This window comes from Medicago truncatula, chromosome 3 (genome assembly GCF_003473485.1).
Source record: "Medicago truncatula cultivar Jemalong A17 chromosome 3, MtrunA17r5.0-ANR, whole genome shotgun sequence".
Lineage (NCBI taxonomy): Eukaryota > Viridiplantae > Streptophyta > Magnoliopsida > Fabales > Fabaceae > Medicago > Medicago truncatula.
In genome coordinates this window covers 1,843,737-1,864,388 of record NC_053044.1, presented here as the reverse complement: position 1 = coordinate 1,864,388, position 20,652 = coordinate 1,843,737, and the positions used below count along the sequence as shown (strand labels likewise).

The following is a 20,652-nucleotide window of genomic DNA, read 5'->3' as shown; positions in this document are numbered from 1 at the left end:
AGGTTACACTACAAGAAAACTTTGTAAAAAAAAAAGTCTTCTTTTCTTCTCGATCGTGACTAACTAGAATGGTCATAACTTGCAAGTTCAAAGATTGATGAAGTGACTAATTTCAGGAAATTTGGCAATGCTGAAGACAAAGAAATTGTTAGCCTGGGAAACAAAAATTTGGAGTGGCATCGCCAATGTGATATAGCCAAACACAACACATCATTAAGTTTGATTTTAAAATTCATGAATAAGTGTCTTGATCATGGAGAAGAGAAATGTTAGAAACACTCTCTTTCTAGCTCTCTAACACTATCGAGAAACACAAATGTTCTTTGGAATAGAAAACATGCCATGATGATTCATAGCAATCAGCATTTGTCTTTAAAATACACTTCAATACTATATGAACCCACTTTGGAATAAAATTGTTTTTCAAAATCATAGATAGTTTTCACTCCAAAAGAAAATACCACTACATTGCTTTCAAGAGATTTCACACTCCAAAGTTAAATTCATTTTGTAGTTCTCAAAATCATCCGCGGCTGCTCCAGAGTTTGTAGAGTGATGTCCTAAGTTTTTTCATGCATTGATGGAATCCAGAGAGTGTAACCTTAAAATATGCATGCTGAAAATCAGGAGTCATAGCTTGTTTCAGAGATTTTTCTTTTCACAAACTGAAACTGTGGTGTTCACCATCATTAGGAGGAAACAATGTTTTAGTGTATATTCGGATTTGCAGTGAATATGACATAACCACGAAATGCCACCGTGATTTTCACTTAGATGACATTGAATATTTATCTCATTCAAACAAGATCCACTTTGAATCATTTTAAGAGATTCCTTGGTTCAGACCGAAGAAGCAATGTCACTCCATCCGGTAAGATTTTGACATATAAATGTCTGTCAATTCTACTTTTGAAGCTGAAGTACAATATCAAAGCTAAACTTTTCTCCTGCCTCAAATGTAGTTTCAAGATCTTCAAAGCTTTGCTCAACTCTCAAGTCACTGCTGACTTTTAAACTCTCCTGCAAAGAATTTTTCCTGTAAATATCTGTCTAATGCAATGTTGTCACTTGCGGATTGGGGAAAATAGTGGTTTGCACAAATTTCGCTACAGTACAGTGTTATAGTGCCGCTATAGCCACTATTTGACAACACTTCGTGCTAATGGCATATCGCGGAACAATAGTGATTTGTTCAAATTCCACTGTACTATAGTGCTATTGCGCCACTTTGACAACTCTGATCCAATGAAAAAAAAATACTTTGAAAGAGCTCATGGCCTATAATTAAAAAAAAATTGAAAATCACAACAGTGAAGATTTAATTCAATGGTATACTGCTAAACCAAACACTAACTGTACTAAAAAAACCAGAAGGATATAAACCAATAATGGTATGTGACAATTTTGAATATGTATTTGAAACCCTATTCGGTAGGCAGGATATTTATTTTTTGTTGTATGTTAGTGCATATTAAAAATAGAACATAAAAGATCATAAGAAGGAAAAACTGACAGATTTTGGTTCCACCTTAGACAACAGAAGATGTTCTACATCTACTGCATTCTATGATTTATATTCATGTCAAATGCTACCTAAAAGGCTTCAAGGTGGCTACGTTCAAAATGATGTAAAGTGGAGTACAAAGCAATCTGGAATTTATCCTTATGTAAATGTAATAGCAAGCATGGTTTGATTAATACTAGTAGTATAGACATGAGACATGAAACTAATTAAAACATAGCTATGTAATTTACTGGAAGCAACAAAATCAAGAAATACTATAATTAGCAAACGGAAAAATACCTTCTCCACATACTCAGCCACAGTTGAGTTGATTATTTCCTTGATAACTTGTTTAAAAACATTGGAAGGTCCGAGCACCTCTAATAAAATGTCTTTCGGTATCTGTTAAACACAATATATAAACAACCATAAAAATGAATTAATCTTCTCTATATCAAAACTTCTGCAGCAGAATTTGCACCTATTAAAGTAAACTGTGTATTACACACATAAGCTGCTTGACACTAGCCTGCATTATTTGTCCCCTTACAATTCAAGAAAAATCATGTCTTAACATGGATCAAAATATATAGTTTCAAACTTTTAAAGAGACATTAATTTGCATTTTTTTATGCATGTCTTCATTGATACACACAGACTTGGTGGTCAAGGTTGCTATTGTTAACTATAAAAACATAAAAATAGGTAAAATAATTAACTGCTACATAAGCATTAAAGAAAGAAGTCTTACATTTGGCGTTTTTCCTGGTTGTCCTCAATTTTTGAGCAGCAATATGCCAAGAAGAACGTGAAAAATGTCAATCTTTTGATATAAGGAGAAAAAAATAAAGTTCGAAAGAAAACCGTTTCGAGGAGTCAGTTGACATTATGCTTATGAATTATGATTATTATCAGACTTGCTGGTGATTTTGGTTCTATTATTATCATTTTCTATTTGGCCAAACAGAAAACTCCGCACGTAATATCTGGTCAGTCAAACTTGGTGTTACCCCAAGTACCTTTCATGATATCTACTAACGTACAAGAAATTTTATGCTAAAAAGGTAAATAGTTTCTTGACTTCTTGTTCTCTTTTCCTTTGCTAAGGCTATCAATCTGATGAATAAACCATGCCAATTTAAAATCCACATAAATACTTCACCTCCTTTTACTCTACGAAATCCTGGGATCGGTTGTGCAGCTTCAACCATTTTCTGAAACACATCATCAAAAGTCCTCTGTGTTCTGTTTCCAGATACCTCGATGCTTATCTGGACAGAAGAGTTAAATCTTCACTTAAATTTCAAAATTTATGAGCATATCATGATTAAATAGCCTTAGAAGTTAGATATGATCACAGATATATTAATAGATTAGAGAATAAGTTCTGCTAAAATTTTGAAAAGAATTCAACAGAAAAATTATATATGCTCTCCTCGCAATTCGATCTTTTGTCGTAATACTTATCCTCATTCAAATGCATACTTAATGTTTTTGAGAAAAGTCATTATAGTGCATGTGCTTATTGTTGAATAATGTAAATATGATGTCTACATAACGGAACAATTAGTTGTACTGCAGCTGTTCAAACAAACTTCATAAGTTCCACTTCAACTTACATATTCCATTTGGTTTTGGTTTAACTCAAGTCTCCATATAGTCTACTTAGAATTTAGTTTTGGTCTAACTTAATCCTACCAAATAGACTTGTGGAGAGAGGGATGTCTCCCATTTATAAACCCATTTTCAGACTTTATCTCATCCAATGTAGAACAAGTTCAGACTTTATCTCATCCAATGTAGAACTCGTAACACACACCCCTCACGCCTAGGATTAGACATCCGGAGCATGACCCGGGCAACCCGATAGTGGGTGTCCCAATGGATCTTTGATGGACTTTCTAGCCATCTTATAATTTTGGTTGGGCTTAACTCAAACCAACAAAACCAACTTATAGAGTGAGGGATGACTCCCACTTATAAACTCATTTTCAATGTGTAACTCTTAACACTGGTCATTGCTCATGGACTCGGCAAAGATAATCGTTTGACCCATAACCCCATCCCGTTAATTTTCTGAGCTATCATTGATTATTAGCACCATATTATGCCTTTGATTCCCTTTTGCCTATCTATGATTTTTCTCCCTCCCTCTCTCTTACTATTCAAACTTTTTCAATTAATATTGTACAATACCTTTATTTCTCCAACATCATCAGTGTCAACAGTAGAGACAGAGAACTCCTCAAAACGAGCTGAAGAAATTTCAGTATCTACAAAAACGAAAATCAAAGTTCAAGAGAAACTAATAACATGTAAATTATGATCTAGGATTGAAATAACTTATGAAGCATGCAGACAGAAAAAGAAAAACTGGCACCTGATAACACAGAAGCAGTAGGAAGACATCGACTTTGTTCCCTATAAAAAAGAAACAGATTTCAAAATTCATCTTATATCATTTAAACAGACTCAATTAAAAATCACATGCACAGTGCCATGTGAGAATTAGTTTCCCTGAGAAATCAAAGAATGACAGGACAAAACTCTAGTCTGAAAAAAATTACACAAAATAATGAGTCAATTTGGATAAATTCCTCAACACTAACTTAAGCGAAAATGAAATATTAAACAATATTACAACAACTATGAAGTTTTTGAACAACACCTTCTCATTTAAGTTGAAATTAGCTTTTAAATCTTAATTTTTTCAGAAGCTCTCCCGTTTAACTTCTCCATGAACATCTATAACCTTCTAAAGACCTTTTCATAAGTGAAAACTATAAACCTATTTTAATTAAAAACCTCTCGTATGATTAAAGCTAATCCAAGAAGGGACTACAGAACTGTTTGGATTATATGTCTACTAACATAATCACTTGTGAGACTATTTGAGAGAGCTTACGGAAACAACTTATGACATGTCCATGAGTTGTTTTCTGCTTATTTCTATAAGTTTCGTAGGATAGCTTATGAAAACAACTGAAAGCGTATAGAAATAACTTATACATAAACACTTAGTATATGACAAACACACCTAATTAAGTTGTTTATCCAAATCCAAACATGTCCTAAGTCAAGAAAGTCATGTTCAGTCTCAGCCCTCAGGTCATGTTACATAGTATTTGCTCAAACAAACATGCAATTGAAATAAAATTCCCAAATAAAAAAGAAAGTAATGCCTTTTCAAAATCCTCATTGCACTGTGCCTATGCTTCAATGAATGACAGAAATGACTAGAATTTGAGCTACACGAAACAAAATCTTCTACTCTCTGCCTGTGTCTTATCATCTGCAAGCAAATATTCAAGTTACTAAAGAACAAAAAACAATAAAAAGGAGAAAGAGAAAAAGGGCTAACCTGTGGAGTTAGATTTAAGATGAAGCTTTGAGATAAAGTATGCATTCTTGTTTTCAATTTTCACACCACCGTATTTCAATGAGGAAAGCTTCTATCTGTGATAATAACCACACCTCAAATATTTTATTTAAGCACCTGAAACTAGCTTAAAGTTTCGCTTAAAGCAGAAACATGGTTCTTTAGTTGTAAAGAGGTTAATAGCGACATTTGAAGTTAGAAGAATTCAGATACTTACACAGATATTTCTGTTTTTGAGTCTCTAAAACTGTAGCACTAAAGAACGAAAAGAAATGGATAAGGTAAAATGAAGGAACGAAGGCACTTGGGACTAGCAAACCTTTCTTTTCTTGGTGTTGATCCGGATATATCTCTTACACAGAATATTGTATTTGTGTGAGTTTCAAGTGTGTTGACGGAACGGAGCTAGAATTTAGTTGAGGTATTGGCTAACGTCATCAATTGTGATTCTTGTCTTGAAGCGATTGACGTTGTGGAAGAAACTTTGTCCCTCAATTGTGAATTTCTTAGCTCTCTAGTACAAAGTTAAATAGTGTTGTTTTTGAGATTTTGCTTCTAGACTAGATTAAGAAATGCATGTAAAATAAGATAAAGGCAAAATAATAAAGGAATGAAATAGCAAAAATACTTTTATCTTTGATGCATTGTGTGTAATACATTATGCATAGTCGGTATTTATAAGCAAATTTATTCATAATGGTTGAAACGGCGTGACCTACAATGTCTATCCTTGTTCAACTCTTTCTACAGGTAATGCATTGGTTTTCCTCTAAGAGGATTGTGGCGCCCCACGTTCGGATCATGGCTTCTGACTTCGTGACGTGATTATTTGACAAGGTCCATAGTGTGCAATTTTTCATAAAACGCGTGTTCATAATCATAGTTCCTTGTTGCTAGTGGCACTATAAACAAGGGGTGTGAGTTTGATGTCTCATTGTTAAGTTCTACATGGTTTTGGCTCAGTCTAAGATCTTCTAAACCTATATACTAATCGATGGACTTGAGAAAGAATCACTTATCCCCAATTCAGCTAATATAGCCCTCAGCTAACCTTCTCTCAGCTAGGAGGAAACTCATATAACCTTTATTGGCTTATTTGTCGATTTCAACCAATCAGAGGTTAATTATTATTATACTTAAACAAATGAATCGTTGTGTTGCGTTATCAACTTGTCTTCAAGTCATGAGATGATACGACATATTTGAAGTTTTAAACAGTCTGCACATGAACAATGTGATCATTGCGGAGAACACTAGTTGTTACGACCATTTAGTCGGCTTACTTCACTCTAAAGAAAGGCTGATTCACTATGTGATCCAATGTTCACTTAGTGAATCTTCACTTTTCTGCATAGTATATTTAAAGGGCAACTCATAAGGACTTGGTTCTTCAAGATTTGGATGCAAGTTCAACTTATTTTCATCTTCTTGCATAGCTAATGCCCTAACATATTGATATTATTTGTAGTTAACTTTGATTATATTGTTGATTTGACTGATTATATATAAACTTTGTTTTATTAGATCAACGAGTTATTTTTGTTTTTAATCTTTTTCCAATGCAAAACTTTGAAACTGATTATTTGTTTTAGGGTGTGTTTGGTTTAGAAAAGAAGTTGTGGAGCGAAGAGAGAAAGATATGAGCAATAGAGTAGATTTATTTTATCGTTTACTTTAAGAGAAAAATAAGAGAAAATGTCTTATTTTAAAATGACAAAATTACCTTTTAACTGAAAGATCATTATATTTTTATATTTTGAACTTTATTTCTTAAGAAATCCCTACTTCTTTGTTGCTTTTGATCGAGAGTAAAATGAAAATTCATAGAAAAATATTTTAGGTAACAAATAACACTGTTCCGATCAATAAAAAGGAAATTTTTTTGGCCCCCCAGCTATGTTTTAAGAAGTTGCGATTTTGGTCCCCTAACAAAATAAAATATAAAATTGCCCTAAGTATTGTCCCTTTTGCAGTTTTAGCCCCAGATCAATTTTGACCAAGTCAATACACACGTGGACGCCACATGAGTAATTTTTTTTTAATTAAAATAAATATAACTAAAAAATAAAATAAAATAAAATATTTAAAAATATTGGAAAGGCTTAATAGCAGTTTTGGCCCCCTATATTTTAAGAATTTGCGATTTTGGTTCCCAAAAAAATAAAATACAAAATCACCCCTAAGTATTTCCCATTTTGCAGTATTGATCCCCCGGGCCAATTTTGACCAAGTCAAAGCTGACGTGGACGCCGCGTGTGTAATTTTTTTTGTTGTAATTATTAAAAAATAAAATAAATAAAATTTAAAATATTTATTTTAATTAAAAAATATATATAATAAAAAATTACACATGTGGCGTCCACGTGTGCATTGACTTGGTCAAAATTGGTCTCGAGGCTAAAACTGCAAAAGGGACAATGCTTAGGGGCCGGTTTTGTGTTTTATTTTGTTAGGGTCGAAATGCAACTTCTTGAAACATAGGGGCTAAAACTGCTATTTAGCCTATTGGAAATGGAATAAGAAGTGGTATTCATATTCACTTTCTTCGCAGGAAAGAAGGGATTGGGGTCCCACTAATGTTGTGTCTCTCTTCTCAACTTCTCTCTTATCCAATCAAGAGAAGTGGACTATCTCTTTTATTTTTCTTTTCTCTACCTCTCCCTCACCTATTTCTCTCAAACAAACAAGTTCTTAAAAAGTGTTTGACAAAGACTTTTTTTTACCAAAATGATTTGGAATAATTTTGGATGCTAGTTGTTAGACATATGGATAGATTTACATTCACATCCCATGATTGATGTTATCGTATAGATAGATTAAAAGAGTAAAACATCATAAATTATTAGGTAAGAAATGTCCTCGTCATTTATCAAAATTGAAAACATATATAAATGATAGATGAAGATATAATTAAAACTTTGAGGGTATACAATCAATCAAAAGAACATGTTAAGTGAGCCATCGGCTGAAACCCTACTTCCTTCTTCTTCATCCACCAAAGAGGGGTGGTTTAGGGTCAATTTTTGATCCCAAATCACCCCTCTAAATCGTTTTTCTCCTTCCATTCTATTTAAATAAGTTATTTTCACATCGAATTAGGTTTTTCTTTTGTGATTTCGTCGTCTTAATGCAACGCTGTTTTGTCGGTCGTCTTTGTACGAAGTTGTTTGTCTTTTCCCTTGTCCACGTGTTTGTTCGATTCAGATTGTCAAATCTGCTTCAATCTAGTGCAGATCTAACCAGCAATGACTTTGGCGTCATCAACGTTGCAAATCCGAAGGCATGGGTATTCCGGAGATTTTAATATAGTCATATTTATAGGCTTATGTATTTTGCCGTATTATGCTATTAACAAGGATGTTGTGAGTTTGTTCAATGATTCATCCTTTTTGTTTTTAGCGAATTTGTATTAAATCGATGTACTCCATCAATTCGAATGAATGAATGTCGTTTGTTTTGTGTGGGAAAAAAAAAAAAAGTAGTTAACGTTATCCAGTCTTTTCACATCTTTTTAATCCATGAAGTTTCATTATAATTATGTGTTTTTGTTCATGCCATTTCAAATAATTCCAAATATTATTATAGAGCTATAAAATAATTGAACAGACAAAAAATTCTGCAAGTCTCTATGAATAAGATAATCACAATACTTTACCTCCATAGCATATCGCCACACTGAGAGGTGATGTGATGATGCATATTTCTTGTTGGAAAATATTATTTTTTAGGATTGTGCATTTTTTTAACTTAATGGTATAAAAGTAAAATGATGAAATTTAATTCACATATGCATTCTTACACCATCATGTTCCCTTACTTACTTGGTAACTAATTATTCAACTTTGTCAATAAAAATATGCCTCAGATTTAGTGGTAATTTTTTTCCTTCTAAAATTTTAAAAAGTAAGCACTAGTTTTTTCTGATTTATAAATTAGAAACAGAGAGCTAAAACCGTGAATCAATATAATAGAGAGACTATATTTTCTGATTTGAGAGTCGATTATGCATAGGTAAGAACCAAAATTTAGTTTTGGTATGCTCCTAATACATCCTTTATAACAATAATACTTCAAATTTGATCACATAAATTATTTATATGTTCAAAGTACTTTTATTTTACTTTTAAAAGATGAATAAATATAAACGTATATTTAAATAGAAATAAAATTAAATATAAACAAAAGAAACTAAATTAATGAAAATTAAATTTAACTAAACAAGAGTGAATCCTCTAGTCCTATGTATTTAGGGTTGCTCGTTTTAACGGGTTATGTGGTTTATCTAAAACCATATCCAGATTTAGTTATTAATAACCAAATAAATTACGTTTTGATTTCAATCGATTCTTTACTACAATTGGATGATGGTCATAATCAATTCTTGAAAGATTATAATGAACACAATATCCAATTCCCACCCTTTGATCGTATATGCTTCTCACCTTTTGCAATGACAAACCCTAAACTCGAACTGCTCCTGAATTTTCGATTTTTTCCTTGCAATTCACTACAAATCATCAGTAATCATATTCTAAAATTCTACTATCACTACCCGACCCACATTGTGATTCACATTCTTCAATCTTTACGATCATCAATTTTCCATTCCCAATTTGCTATTTATACCTTATGCTAGCTCATGAGTTTTTTTTAAGAAGCTAAACTATTGCTCATGAGTTCTTATTAGCTATTAATGATATTTGATATTTGCGATTAAATTCTCGCTCGTAATTTATACATTACAAGCTGTGAAAACATGAATTACAAAGTACCAAACACAGGTAAGAACTCAATTACGAAGAGCAATAATCGCCACCAAGAACTCAGTTGCGACCACGAACAAAATGTGAATAGCAAATTATGAATAGGATATTGTGGGTCACAAAGATTGAAGAACGTGAATAAAAAATTGTGAATCGTAAGTTGTGTATCAAGAAGTGAGATTGGTAGTGGAGTATAATGATTATCAGGAATGTGGAGTGGTCTACACGGTCAAAATCAAGAATGCAAGAATCTGTCTAGTTAGGATTTGCCAAGAGTTAGAAATAGATATAATCAGAGGACGCGAAGCAAATAATTTGTTTATTGTATCTAACTTTTACATCTAACAGTGTTGGTTATGGCTATCCATCACAATTGCAGGAAATGAGCCGATTGAAATGATAACATAAAATATCTAGTTATTAATAACTGAATCTGGATATGGTTTCACATAGATTAACCATTTGTCACGTTAAAATGAAGGACTTTATCTTATACAATGATGAACTCAAAAATTTAAGTAGAACTTTGAAAAAATTGAGGGTTAATAATTTTTATATTTGTCAATGATTATTTACACATGAATAGAAGACGAGCGGGCAACAAATTGTGCCGTTAGGTTTTTTGGGATAACAAACAAATCATCGTAAATCGTTAAGGTTAATTGATTCTAAATGAGATATTAAAATAAGATTAAGAAGAGGAAGAGAACTAACATGTGCCGTGGGTAAAAAAATGATCTTATTTTTAAATGCAGTATAGAAATTAAAACTATTTAGAAACAAAAGCCTCATGTTATTTTTTGGAGAATGCTAATCATTGTCCTTGGGGCATTGGATAAGGGGATAAAAATAGAAATATATTATTGAAAAAGGGTAAAAAATGATAAATTTAACTTTGTAAAAGACTCAAACCCTCACTGGTTTTTCTTTCCCTTTCATTTCAATGTGTTATGAAGAAAATTGGTTATGAAAAAATTGCATGTAGCTCTCCTATTTATCTCAAATGGAGCTGCTGCTTTTACCCCATCCTTGCATGTGGCTAATATGTCTTTGTTTTCCTATGTATAATGTTTGCTTTTACTTTCAATTTCTTTTCTTGATTTTGTGTCTTTTGCAATTGTGGAATGATTCTTTCTCGGTCGTTTTGTGGGTGGTTAAACAAAATGGTACAAGCAAAAGGTTATCCAAAAGTAAAATTTGACTTATACTAAAAGAAAATTGATATTTTACATGCAAATTTACATTAAATTTCAATAACAATTTAAACAATTAATGCAATTTTAATATGTGTTTAAATATTACTATTTCACTCAACCACAAAGTCAACCTTATATCCTCAAGATTATTCATCTTATCTAAACTGATAAAAATATTGTGATATTTAAAGTAAATTTTTGAAAGAAAACGATCGACCATTTGGAGTTTGTTTTTAGTTTTTACTATTTCTTACATATAAGTTTTTCTAGTTTACTTAAATTATGACGTAGATTTTATTTTAATTTTTAAAATGGTCAAGGATAAATTTGTTTAAAATAGTCAACCCTAATTTTTTAGTGAAAGAAACTCCAACTTCTCTCTAACCCATCTTCATCCATTGAAAAGGTTGAAAATGGATGACTTTGAATAATTTTTTGATCTGAAACCATCCCCTCTACATCGATATTTAGATAGATTTGAGTTTTTTGTTGTTATTTTGTCGATTGAGTGCGACGAAATTTGCTTTTCCTGTCTTGGTACGGCTCAGTTTGGTTTTTCCAATCTAATTGTGGTGTTTATTCCGTTCAAAAAATGATAGCATGGTATATCAATAAATAATAAATATAAATATTAAGTATTAAAGCATAATAGTAAAATCAGGTGGTATAGGTAATACACAATCAGAGCAGAAGAATTATTACTTACCTCCTCTACATTGAAGAATCCACTTTAAAATGTAAAGCAAGTGGACTACCGTTTTTAAAAAAAAATCAACGATTAATATTATTTGTGTATGCATAACACAAGATGCATCAGCATTCAAATTTCATCAAAGTATGTTAACTTTTGTGCTCCAGAAATAGTTAAATAATTTTTTTTTTTTGAGGGAAGAAATAGTTAAATAATGTCTTGCACCAATTTTCTTTTACAACTGAAGATAAATGTTGAGAAAATCAAATATTTCTAGGAAGAACTCTTGTCAGGAATGCCAAAGGAAGCCTTCAATTTGTTTGTAAGAAGCGGCAGCATCTTAATGCTGTCTTGAATCGCTTCATCAGCACAGGAAATCATATCATTCATAGCTCCAGGTTTCTGTTGGAGCTTGGATCCCTCATACTTGTCTTGACAAACCATCATAGATCTATTCAACTTCTCCTGTACCATGTTGAAAACACTATTAGACCAAAGAGGAAGGTAGTATTTGAGAATGCTTCAAATTAGTAGAACATACTACAGATGTCAGAAATCAAAAGTTAAATTAATACAAAATGTACAAATAATTTGGACAATAGACTAGCAGAGAAAATGAGCTCAGCAGTTTTGATGAGAAAGTTAACAATTCATATTTCATGAATATGCATAATAAATTATAGGTGTTTAAACAATGAAACACTAACTAAGACACGGACACAACACTAACACGTAGAGACCGATAATAATTTGAGAAAACGGAAGTTATACCACGTATGTTGGTATCCAACACCGGAGATGCTTTCAATCTGAAACGTCGGTGCTACATTGTGTTTAAATATCAACTGTAAATTTTCACATTCACATTTTGAATGTTCTATTTTCGCACAAGAATACCCTTGATTTGATATCGGCTTTCATTTTGACCCAGTCTAGAGTTTAAATGGGGACAAGAAGCATTCGCAGTCATGGAAAAAATATATGCACAAAAAAGCCATGGAAGTGGAACAAACAGTGAAGCGTTAACAACTCGGTCTTGATTTTCCTATACCACGGCTTCATCAGTACGGTTGTCTGAATGCAATTGAGAGTGTAATGTGCTTCAGAGTTTCAGGCATTCTTTGACCTCATAACACTAGAGAGAAGGATCTAAATTATTCCAACTACTGAAAAATTTATGAATTTGAGTTAAATTAAGTGTTGAAGAGAATGGCTAAGAGTAAGGTAATTGGATAAGAGAATATATCTTTTGAAGTAAGCAAAAATTAGGAGAGAGACATCAGATGACTAACAAAGGATGAGGAAAATACTTGGGTGACATAGAGTTGGGTGACATTGGCCAATCACAATGCCACAATGTTTGTGTTTCTAGAGTTGGGTGACATTGGCCAATCACAATGCCACAATGTTTGTGTTTCTCTCTCTTTCACAAGCATTGTGGCATTGTGATTGGCCAATGTCACCAATGTCACCCAACTCTATGTCACCCAAGTGTTACCCCAAAGATGATCAATGAGATTGTGAGGTCTAAGAGTAAGCCAAAGAAAATTAAGAAACCCACATCATAGAAAATTAATTTGGTCCCAAAGCCATGTAAAAAGATCTACACATTGTTTTTTATAATGTGGAAAAGGCTTGTGATAGTGTACCTTTTTCTATCTTAATTATTTCTATTTCTATACTTGTTTACTGAACATATCCAAGAGATGACGCCAGCATGTACACTTGTTGCATATGATATAGTCTCAGTTGAAGAATAAGAAAACAAATAAATGAAGATAGGCATATAGAGACAAACCATGGAAACACAAGACTTCCATCCGAGTATAGGTAAAAGAAGTATATTAAATGGAAGTTTAGCAAAAGACACACAGATCAAAATTTAGAGATGGCAATTGGAGGAACATATAATACATTCATGGTAGTCAAAATCGGTTGCTAGCACTTTTACAATGTTTCTCCCTATCACCATGTTCTGTGACAAGCAGAAACGTAAAATGATAGCAGACAGTGGAATCGGTGATTCCGTTACGTTTCTACGCGTTCTGCAATTTCTGGGCTTTCCAGGTCGGGTCACACGTCCCGGTTTCTATCAAGGGAAACACTGCTTAGTACGAGAGGAAACCAACGAAAACAAACGAATTACACTACCACCACCCCATGATTTCCACTCAAAGCCAAATATTATATAATTTTGATTTTAAAATTAAAAAACTGTAACCGCGAGTCTCTCTCTCTTGTCGTCGATTTTCCACCGTACTAAATAGCATTGCTTTTCTATTAAATAAAACAACCCGGTTACAAAAAAAAAAAAAAAAAAAAAGGTCCATAACCCACCAAAATCCACCGAATTCATTGGTGTTACTAATTGGAGCGGTTGTCTCGTTTCCCACTATGTGATTAACTGCTGTATTCTTCCCTATACAATGATCATTAACCCAAAAACTGCTACATACATCTCACACGGTAAGTCCCTCACATTCTCTCAAATTATCTTTGCTCCTCTTTCAAATTATCTTTCTTTGATACAGGTTTGCTAATGTTTGTGGTGATTTAAGTTGTTATATGAATATGGATCTTATTATGCGGTTTTATATGCAACATATATAAACTTCTGAATGTGGTAGGATCCAACTCTTAGAATATGTGGTTGGGTCTTACACAACCCCACAAAACCGGTTTGTGAGGTGAGGATTGCCCCCACTTATAAATACACTGTCAGACCATCTCTTATCTAATGTGGAGCTATTTAACACACCCCCTCACGCCCAAGTTTGGACATTTGGTGGATGACCTAATGGATCTTGAAGGAGGCTCTGATACCATCTTAGAAATTGTGGTTGGGCCTAATACAACCGCACAAAACCGAGGATTGCCCCCACTTATAAACACATTGTTTGGCCATCTCTTATCTGGAGTAGGATTCTTTAACACTTTATATCCGTGTTACGATCCTACGATTTACGATCTTGTGACCCTTCCCCGATCATACCTAGGATCCCAATTCTGACTACCTTGAACACATTGTATCTCATGTTTTAAGCACCATAGGTTCATTACACAAAGAGACAGGTAGATAGAAGGAGATGTCAACCATAAAATTAAAAGTAGGATGAAAATGGAGGAAATTTGATCTGTGATAGAAAAGTACCACTCAAACTTAAGAATTTTTTTAACTTCAGCCTCTAAGACCTACAATGTTGTGCAAGGCCAAATATTGGGCAATAATAAGCAAGCAAACTTGGTTCTGCAAAGACCACAATGTTAAGACCTATGATTGATCACATAAAGCAAGATAAGATTGGAATAATCATTTGAGACAGAATCGAGATAGTGTGCATTGTAGAAAAGACTGCAGAGACTCGTTTTAGTGGTTTGAACATGCGTGTTTAAGACAAAAACATGGATAAAGGACTTTGACCAGAAGCGTAGTCTAATAGTGAAAGGTATTGAGACCAAGGAAAACTATAGGTTAAACCATTTAAAAAGATTAAGGGAAATGGTATATCTCTGGACCATTGTTGTCAAATTTCTGCTATGGCTGCACTGTTGTGTTATAGCATGGCAATTTTTGTGCTAGCCACCATAAGCGCGACACCTATTATATCCACCATGTTTCTGACATATGCTGCAGTGCCATATTTACGCCGCGGATTGTTGGCTGGCTACCATAATCCGCAATTGATAACACTGCTTTGGACCAAATAAATGACATGAGTTTATAATGTCAATTTGATCTATGCAGCCAATATCAACTAGTGGGAAAAAACTTGGTTGTCGTTGCAGTTGTTTGATTCAACAAATAGATAAGTGACTTAACATTGACAACAAACAAAGAGGAAGACAAATATAAAACTGGATGACAATTACAATTTTGGTAACTAATCTATGTTGAACTGGAAATCTAGACAAGGAAATCCTATTCTATAAAATTGAAAGCATGGTTAGTTCTAATCAAAGCCCATCCACTTTGATAGCATGTTAAAAGTTAATTACATAGAGAAAATAGAAAGGGAGTTTGAGAGCACAAGATGTTGAAATAGAGACAAGAGAAAGGTACAAATTGTACAGTCTCAATCAATCATATCAAGCTTCAGTCAAAGTTTAAAAGTTAGAATCAAATTAAAAGAAGTGATAATAACAGATCACAAGATATGAGGGAGTTGGAGAGAGTATGATCACAAAATTACAGGGTAGCTCACCTGAAACTTTGCCATCTCATTTTCAAATGTCTGTTGCACATTAGAAAGAGGAATACTGCAATTCTCAACACAGTTGCTTATCTCTTCCTGCTTTCTGCTTCTATCAAAGCACTCATATGCGCATTTAAAATAGGCTTTCTGCAAATTTCAATCAAACAATCAACTATACAGAATAGAAATTCTATTTATCAATAAAAGGGATTGCCGAATATTACCATTATATGCAAAAGCATTGCCTATCTATATTAAAATTTTAAAGCATTTGGTGAAAAAGAATAAAAATATAACAAGTCAAAACCTTTAAAACCAAGATTTATAAAAGACATGTCATGTAGTAGTTCATATTTAGGACTTATAAGCACAAAAGAATATCAATAGTACAATAGTTTGAATAAAAAAATTAGGACTTATAAATGCAGGACAAAAAATTAGCTAGCCAGATGGTATTAACTTTCTTGCTACTAATTCCAATATAGTTTTAGTCATCACGCCAATAAAACCATTCAATATTACAACGAAAAATACAGTTCTAGCATTAAATTAAATTTAAAAGTCAAAACAACCATTGAAGTACTTATGACATTAAGAGACCAGAAAGAACCTGGAGAGTATAATTGACATGGTCTTGAACAGGGGCAAGATTAGTTTGAGCAGCTTGGTTGACTTCCTCAAGTTTCTGCCTAATTCTCTGTTGAGCTAATTGCGCTTCAGCTGCTGCAAAGTGATCCATCTGATATACTCACTGTGTAAAATGGGTCTGAAACACTTAGTTTTGAGATTTAGCCTCTTTAAAGTTGGTACTTTTGTAAACTGAGAAAACTTATTATTTAAACAAATCTATAATTTATATGTGCCTATAATATAGTATATATTGTTTTGATCTATATAGCACCGACGCTTCTAATTGAATGCGTGTTTGGTGTACTGTTATCAATGGCGGATTATGGGGGCCGATAAAAACTCAACCATATAAGCATGGTGTTGCAGCCTATGACAGATATAATAGGTGCTGTAGCCTATGGTGGATGGCACAAAATCTTTCATGGTGGAAATTTTACAATACTGGTCTTGCGTCTAATATGTGCTGGTGTCTTACACATACACAACATTGATGCATGGTTACATTTCAATTACTTCTATTTTCAAAAATTATTATTGGCGTTCAAGTGCTTGTGTCAACGTTGTGTTCAGTGTCATTCATGTGAGTACTTAATTGGTTTTAATTTGCTTTTAGAAAAAAGGTGTATGATGTTCCGACCTAAAGCACATCATGCCACCTTTCAAGGTATTGTCTGTTTTGGGTGTAAGTCCTTCATGGTTGTATCCTTTATAAAAGACGTCTTGTTGGTTGAGGAATGTGGATGTTGTTTAAAAACTACCCATGGCCTAGATTCCCAAGGAATGTGGGACTTTTTTTTCTTCTTCTAAAATACGAAAGTTTAGGTGAGTTGGGCTCCGAGGCCTACCAAGGTCATGTCAGACCTCAAAGCTCAACAAGTAATAACAGAGATACTTACAGATCATCCATCAAAGAGTTCATCACATGGCAGAGGCAATTGAACCAACAACCTTGTGGGAGAGTCAATCCCTTACCAATTGAACCAATCGTCAATGACAACGTAAGACTCTTTAGATGTGACGAAACGGTAACCCTAGTTGAGAGTTGAGACGAAGGAGTAAAGGGTCTGTCAGCCATGACAGTGACTTAGACCTCGTCCCCCATAGACAACCAATGTTCCACAAATCCTCGCATTTCACAAACCCGTTTTGTGGAGTTGTGCAAGACCCAACCACGATTTCATACGTAACTTTTATAAAGGACAAAACCCGGGGAGAGCTTGACCCAAGCTAAGGTGGTGTGACCAACTTGAGGTCATAACATATACTATAGGGTCTTGAATGTTTGATTTTATGATTAAAACAAAAAATCAACTCCTTAAACCAGATCATATGTTATTGAAGACAAATCTAAACTAATCTAACAAAACCCAAAGAAACAATTTTTGAGACCCACGAAGAGAAAATCAAAATTAGGGGAAAACAAATCAAGGGTCTTATTCTAAACTATTTAAAAGACGAATTTTTGAAGCTTGCAACATAAAATTCTAAAAAAAAAAAAACGATTATTTTGTTTAAAGCATTAAAATTGAAGAATGAAACAGAACAAGATTTTACTAACCTGAGAATGTGTGATTGGAAGTAAACAAACTGGGTTTGGATTCTCTTTGAAAACTCACTCGCAAATTTGTATTAGTTAGCGTTGTTGTTGAAAATTCTTATGCGGCTTTTTCCTCTTCTCTACGAAAGGGTTTAAGGGTTTACGACTGTAACAAAACAATTATTTTTCTTTTTATTTTTTTTAGTCGATAATTGATTAATTTCTTTTATTTTAATAAATTAATAAATTACCCTTTTCTTATTTTTGCAATTACACCCTAAAAATGTGTTTTGACGGGGAATGTTTCGAGGTAACATAATGTTTGGAACGAATTCAAATACTTGAATTTCATTGTTCGAATAATGATTTGATGAATTTTTAAAATGATGAAAATTTATAAAGTATTTTATTTAAGTTAAATTTAAAGAATTTCAAATGACACTTAAAATACCATTTTTTTTAAATGATATTTGTACAATAATTTATTGACAACTTTTATGATAATTTTCTCTCTCATGTTCACATTATGTTTTTACATTCTCTCTTTATTGTTTTAGTTTTTGTGTTAATACCTCATTTTCTTTATAAAATATGGTTGTTTCATAAGTTCTTGTTAAAATGGTTGTTCAAATAACACCACTCTTCTTTCTTTTTAGTTTCGTAAGTAAAGAAAATTTTGCAAGTAAAAAAAAAATTGTTTCTTTTTTCACCAAACTCTCTTTTTGTGCACCTTCCAAAATTTTGAAATTATCTAATTCGAATTATAAAATCGAAAACCAACTAAAAATTCAGAAAAACACAAAATTTTGATCTTGTTTACCTAAAACTTGTAATTATAATTTTCAAAAAATAAATCTTGAAAACCCCAATAATAGTTCATGGCACCTTCCAAAATTTTGAAATTACTCTCTAATTCGAATTATAAAACCCAGAACCACTAAAAATTCAGAAAAACACAAAACTTTGATCTTGTTTATCTAAAACTTGTAAATATAATTTTCAGAAAATAAAACTTGAAAACCCCAATAATAGTTCATCTTATATAATCCTAAATGTGTGGAAACCTCCTAAAACACCATTCCAAAGACGAATTACAATTTATAAATGACACATTTTCAGATTATATAATTTGAAATGTGTCAACACATAAATAGAACATGTGTTGATTAGTAAACACTTTTTTTAGCAAATTGAAGAATCCATATTGATTTAAACATGCATCCGAATAAAGTATAAGGAAATATTGAAGGTGAGAAAAACACAAGAAGGGGAGGGGGAGGGGGGGGGGTGAATTGTGTTTTCTTTTTCTCTCTTAGAAAAACTTCTTCTGATAAAACTTCAGAAGCAGTTTGTGAATGCTTCTGATGAAATGATCAGAATCAGATATGCAGCGGAAAGGATCAAAGCAGAGAAAAGAAAAGCAAGACACAAGCAGTTATCCTGGTTCCTTCCACAAAACGGAAGTAGTCCAGTCCCCCTTGCACTTCCAAGGAGATTTCACTATAATCACAAAGATTACAAATGCTCAATACTCTCTAAGTATGAGACTTCTCAAAAATGCTCAAGCACACACGCAAGAGTCTTCCAATGCTCAAGCACTAAGCAAGAGTCTTCTAATGCTCAAGCACGCAGGCAAGAGTCTTCTGATCAAACAAAAATACAAAGAAATAAGTTTGACTTAAACACTTGATATACAATCAGTAGTGTTCACAATACAATACAATAAAGACTCTAGACTTTTAAATTTCTATAGATGTATCAAATCAGTGCAGAAATTCAGTGTGCTTTGTAGAATCAAATTGACAGAGTTTTGGCGCTTTTTAACTTGTGTATCTCTATCTACATTCTTCAAGTCTTCACTCCTTTATATAGAGGCGTGAAAGAGACGTTGAGATGATTAGCACGTCTAAAGAGTCGTTGAGTTCCTTTGATCATTCACCAGTAATCCTTTGCCTGATTTGGGTGTAGTCCTTTGAAGAATTAGCTTCAAATTCATTCCCATCTTGAAGGAACATTTCTGCAGGCATGGCTGTTTTTCTTGTCTTGTAGCGTGGACAAAAAACAGAGTAGTGGAGGTAGTGGTTGTACACTTGTACTTTGTCAACTCTGTTAACGAAGGACAAGTACTTAGTTTTCTCCAAATGATCGTTGATGTCTCCCTTTCAATTCTTCGTTCTTCTTAGACAAGGTTGAAATGTTAAACAACTACTTTGAATCTCCAGTTTAAATTTACGGATCAATTGTAGCTTCTGGTGATGATTTCGCTTCTGATGAAAACCTTGTTTCTGATGACCATCTGCTTCTGATGAGCTTCTACTTCTGATGACGTCATCACTTCAGAAGCACTCCAGCTTCAGACGCAGTTTTCTTCAGATGCTTCGAATTCATTTGCTCTCCATTGTTCTTCCAAGACCTATTGAAATTACTTGACTTGCTTTTGGTCCTGTACACTTGAACAATTATTAGCAATAACCAATTGACAATTTTTAATACCTTGTTATCATCAAAACTTATTAAGGTTCATTGTGAAACACATTTTGTTCCAACAATATCCCCCTTTTTGATGATGACAAACAATAGTATTTAAAATGTTCAATTGTTGTTGATCTAATTAATAAGTTGATTTCTGGGATAGAGGTTTGTAAGCTCTCCCCCTGAGTTCTATACTCATTAATTAAATTTCAATAAAATGCGCACAATGAAATATCAGAAGTATTTAAAAAATATCAGAGCACAAAAAAAATGGTTCAGAGCAAAGC

The 20,652-nt window shown here is 33.0% G+C and overlaps 2 protein-coding genes across 5 annotated transcripts; both read right to left on the bottom strand.

Annotated features, from left to right (window-relative positions):
* Positions 1-308: 308 nt before the first annotated feature.
* Positions 309-5,440, bottom strand: LOC11418411 (uncharacterized). 2 transcript variants are annotated; one of them, XM_024780088.2, is made up of 9 exons: positions 5,203-5,440; positions 4,866-4,960; positions 4,687-4,796; positions 3,885-3,925; positions 3,701-3,777; positions 2,667-2,775; positions 2,256-2,269; positions 1,805-1,906; positions 309-1,020 (listed from the first exon to the last, which is right to left on the bottom strand). In XM_024780088.2, the coding sequence occupies exons 2-9, from the start codon at positions 4,908-4,910 to the stop codon at positions 904-906; spliced, it is 615 nt and encodes a 204-aa protein (XP_024635856.1). In that variant the 5' UTR covers positions 4,911-4,960; positions 5,203-5,440; the 3' UTR covers positions 309-903. The 2 variants fall into 2 exon arrangements, with proteins under 2 accessions (XP_024635856.1, XP_003598262.2); XM_003598214.4 differs by having other exon boundaries at positions 5,101-5,383.
* A 6,159-nt stretch (positions 5,441-11,599) lies between these two features.
* LOC11410533 (protein FAM136A) lies at positions 11,600-18,069 on the bottom strand. 3 transcript variants are annotated; one of them, XM_003598212.4, is made up of 4 exons: positions 17,915-18,069; positions 16,337-16,477; positions 15,736-15,873; positions 11,600-11,998 (listed from the first exon to the last, which is right to left on the bottom strand). In XM_003598212.4, exons 2-4 carry the CDS (start codon positions 16,463-16,465, stop codon positions 11,807-11,809), a joined length of 459 nt encoding a protein of 152 aa, XP_003598260.1. In that variant the 5' UTR covers positions 16,466-16,477; positions 17,915-18,069; the 3' UTR covers positions 11,600-11,806. The 3 variants fall into 3 exon arrangements, with proteins under 3 accessions (XP_003598260.1, XP_039687120.1, XP_024634063.1); XM_039831186.1 differs by having other exon boundaries at positions 16,337-16,500; positions 17,915-18,059; XM_024778295.2 differs by having other exon boundaries at positions 16,337-16,492; positions 17,915-18,059.
* Between the last annotated feature and the right edge of the window lie 2,583 nt (positions 18,070-20,652).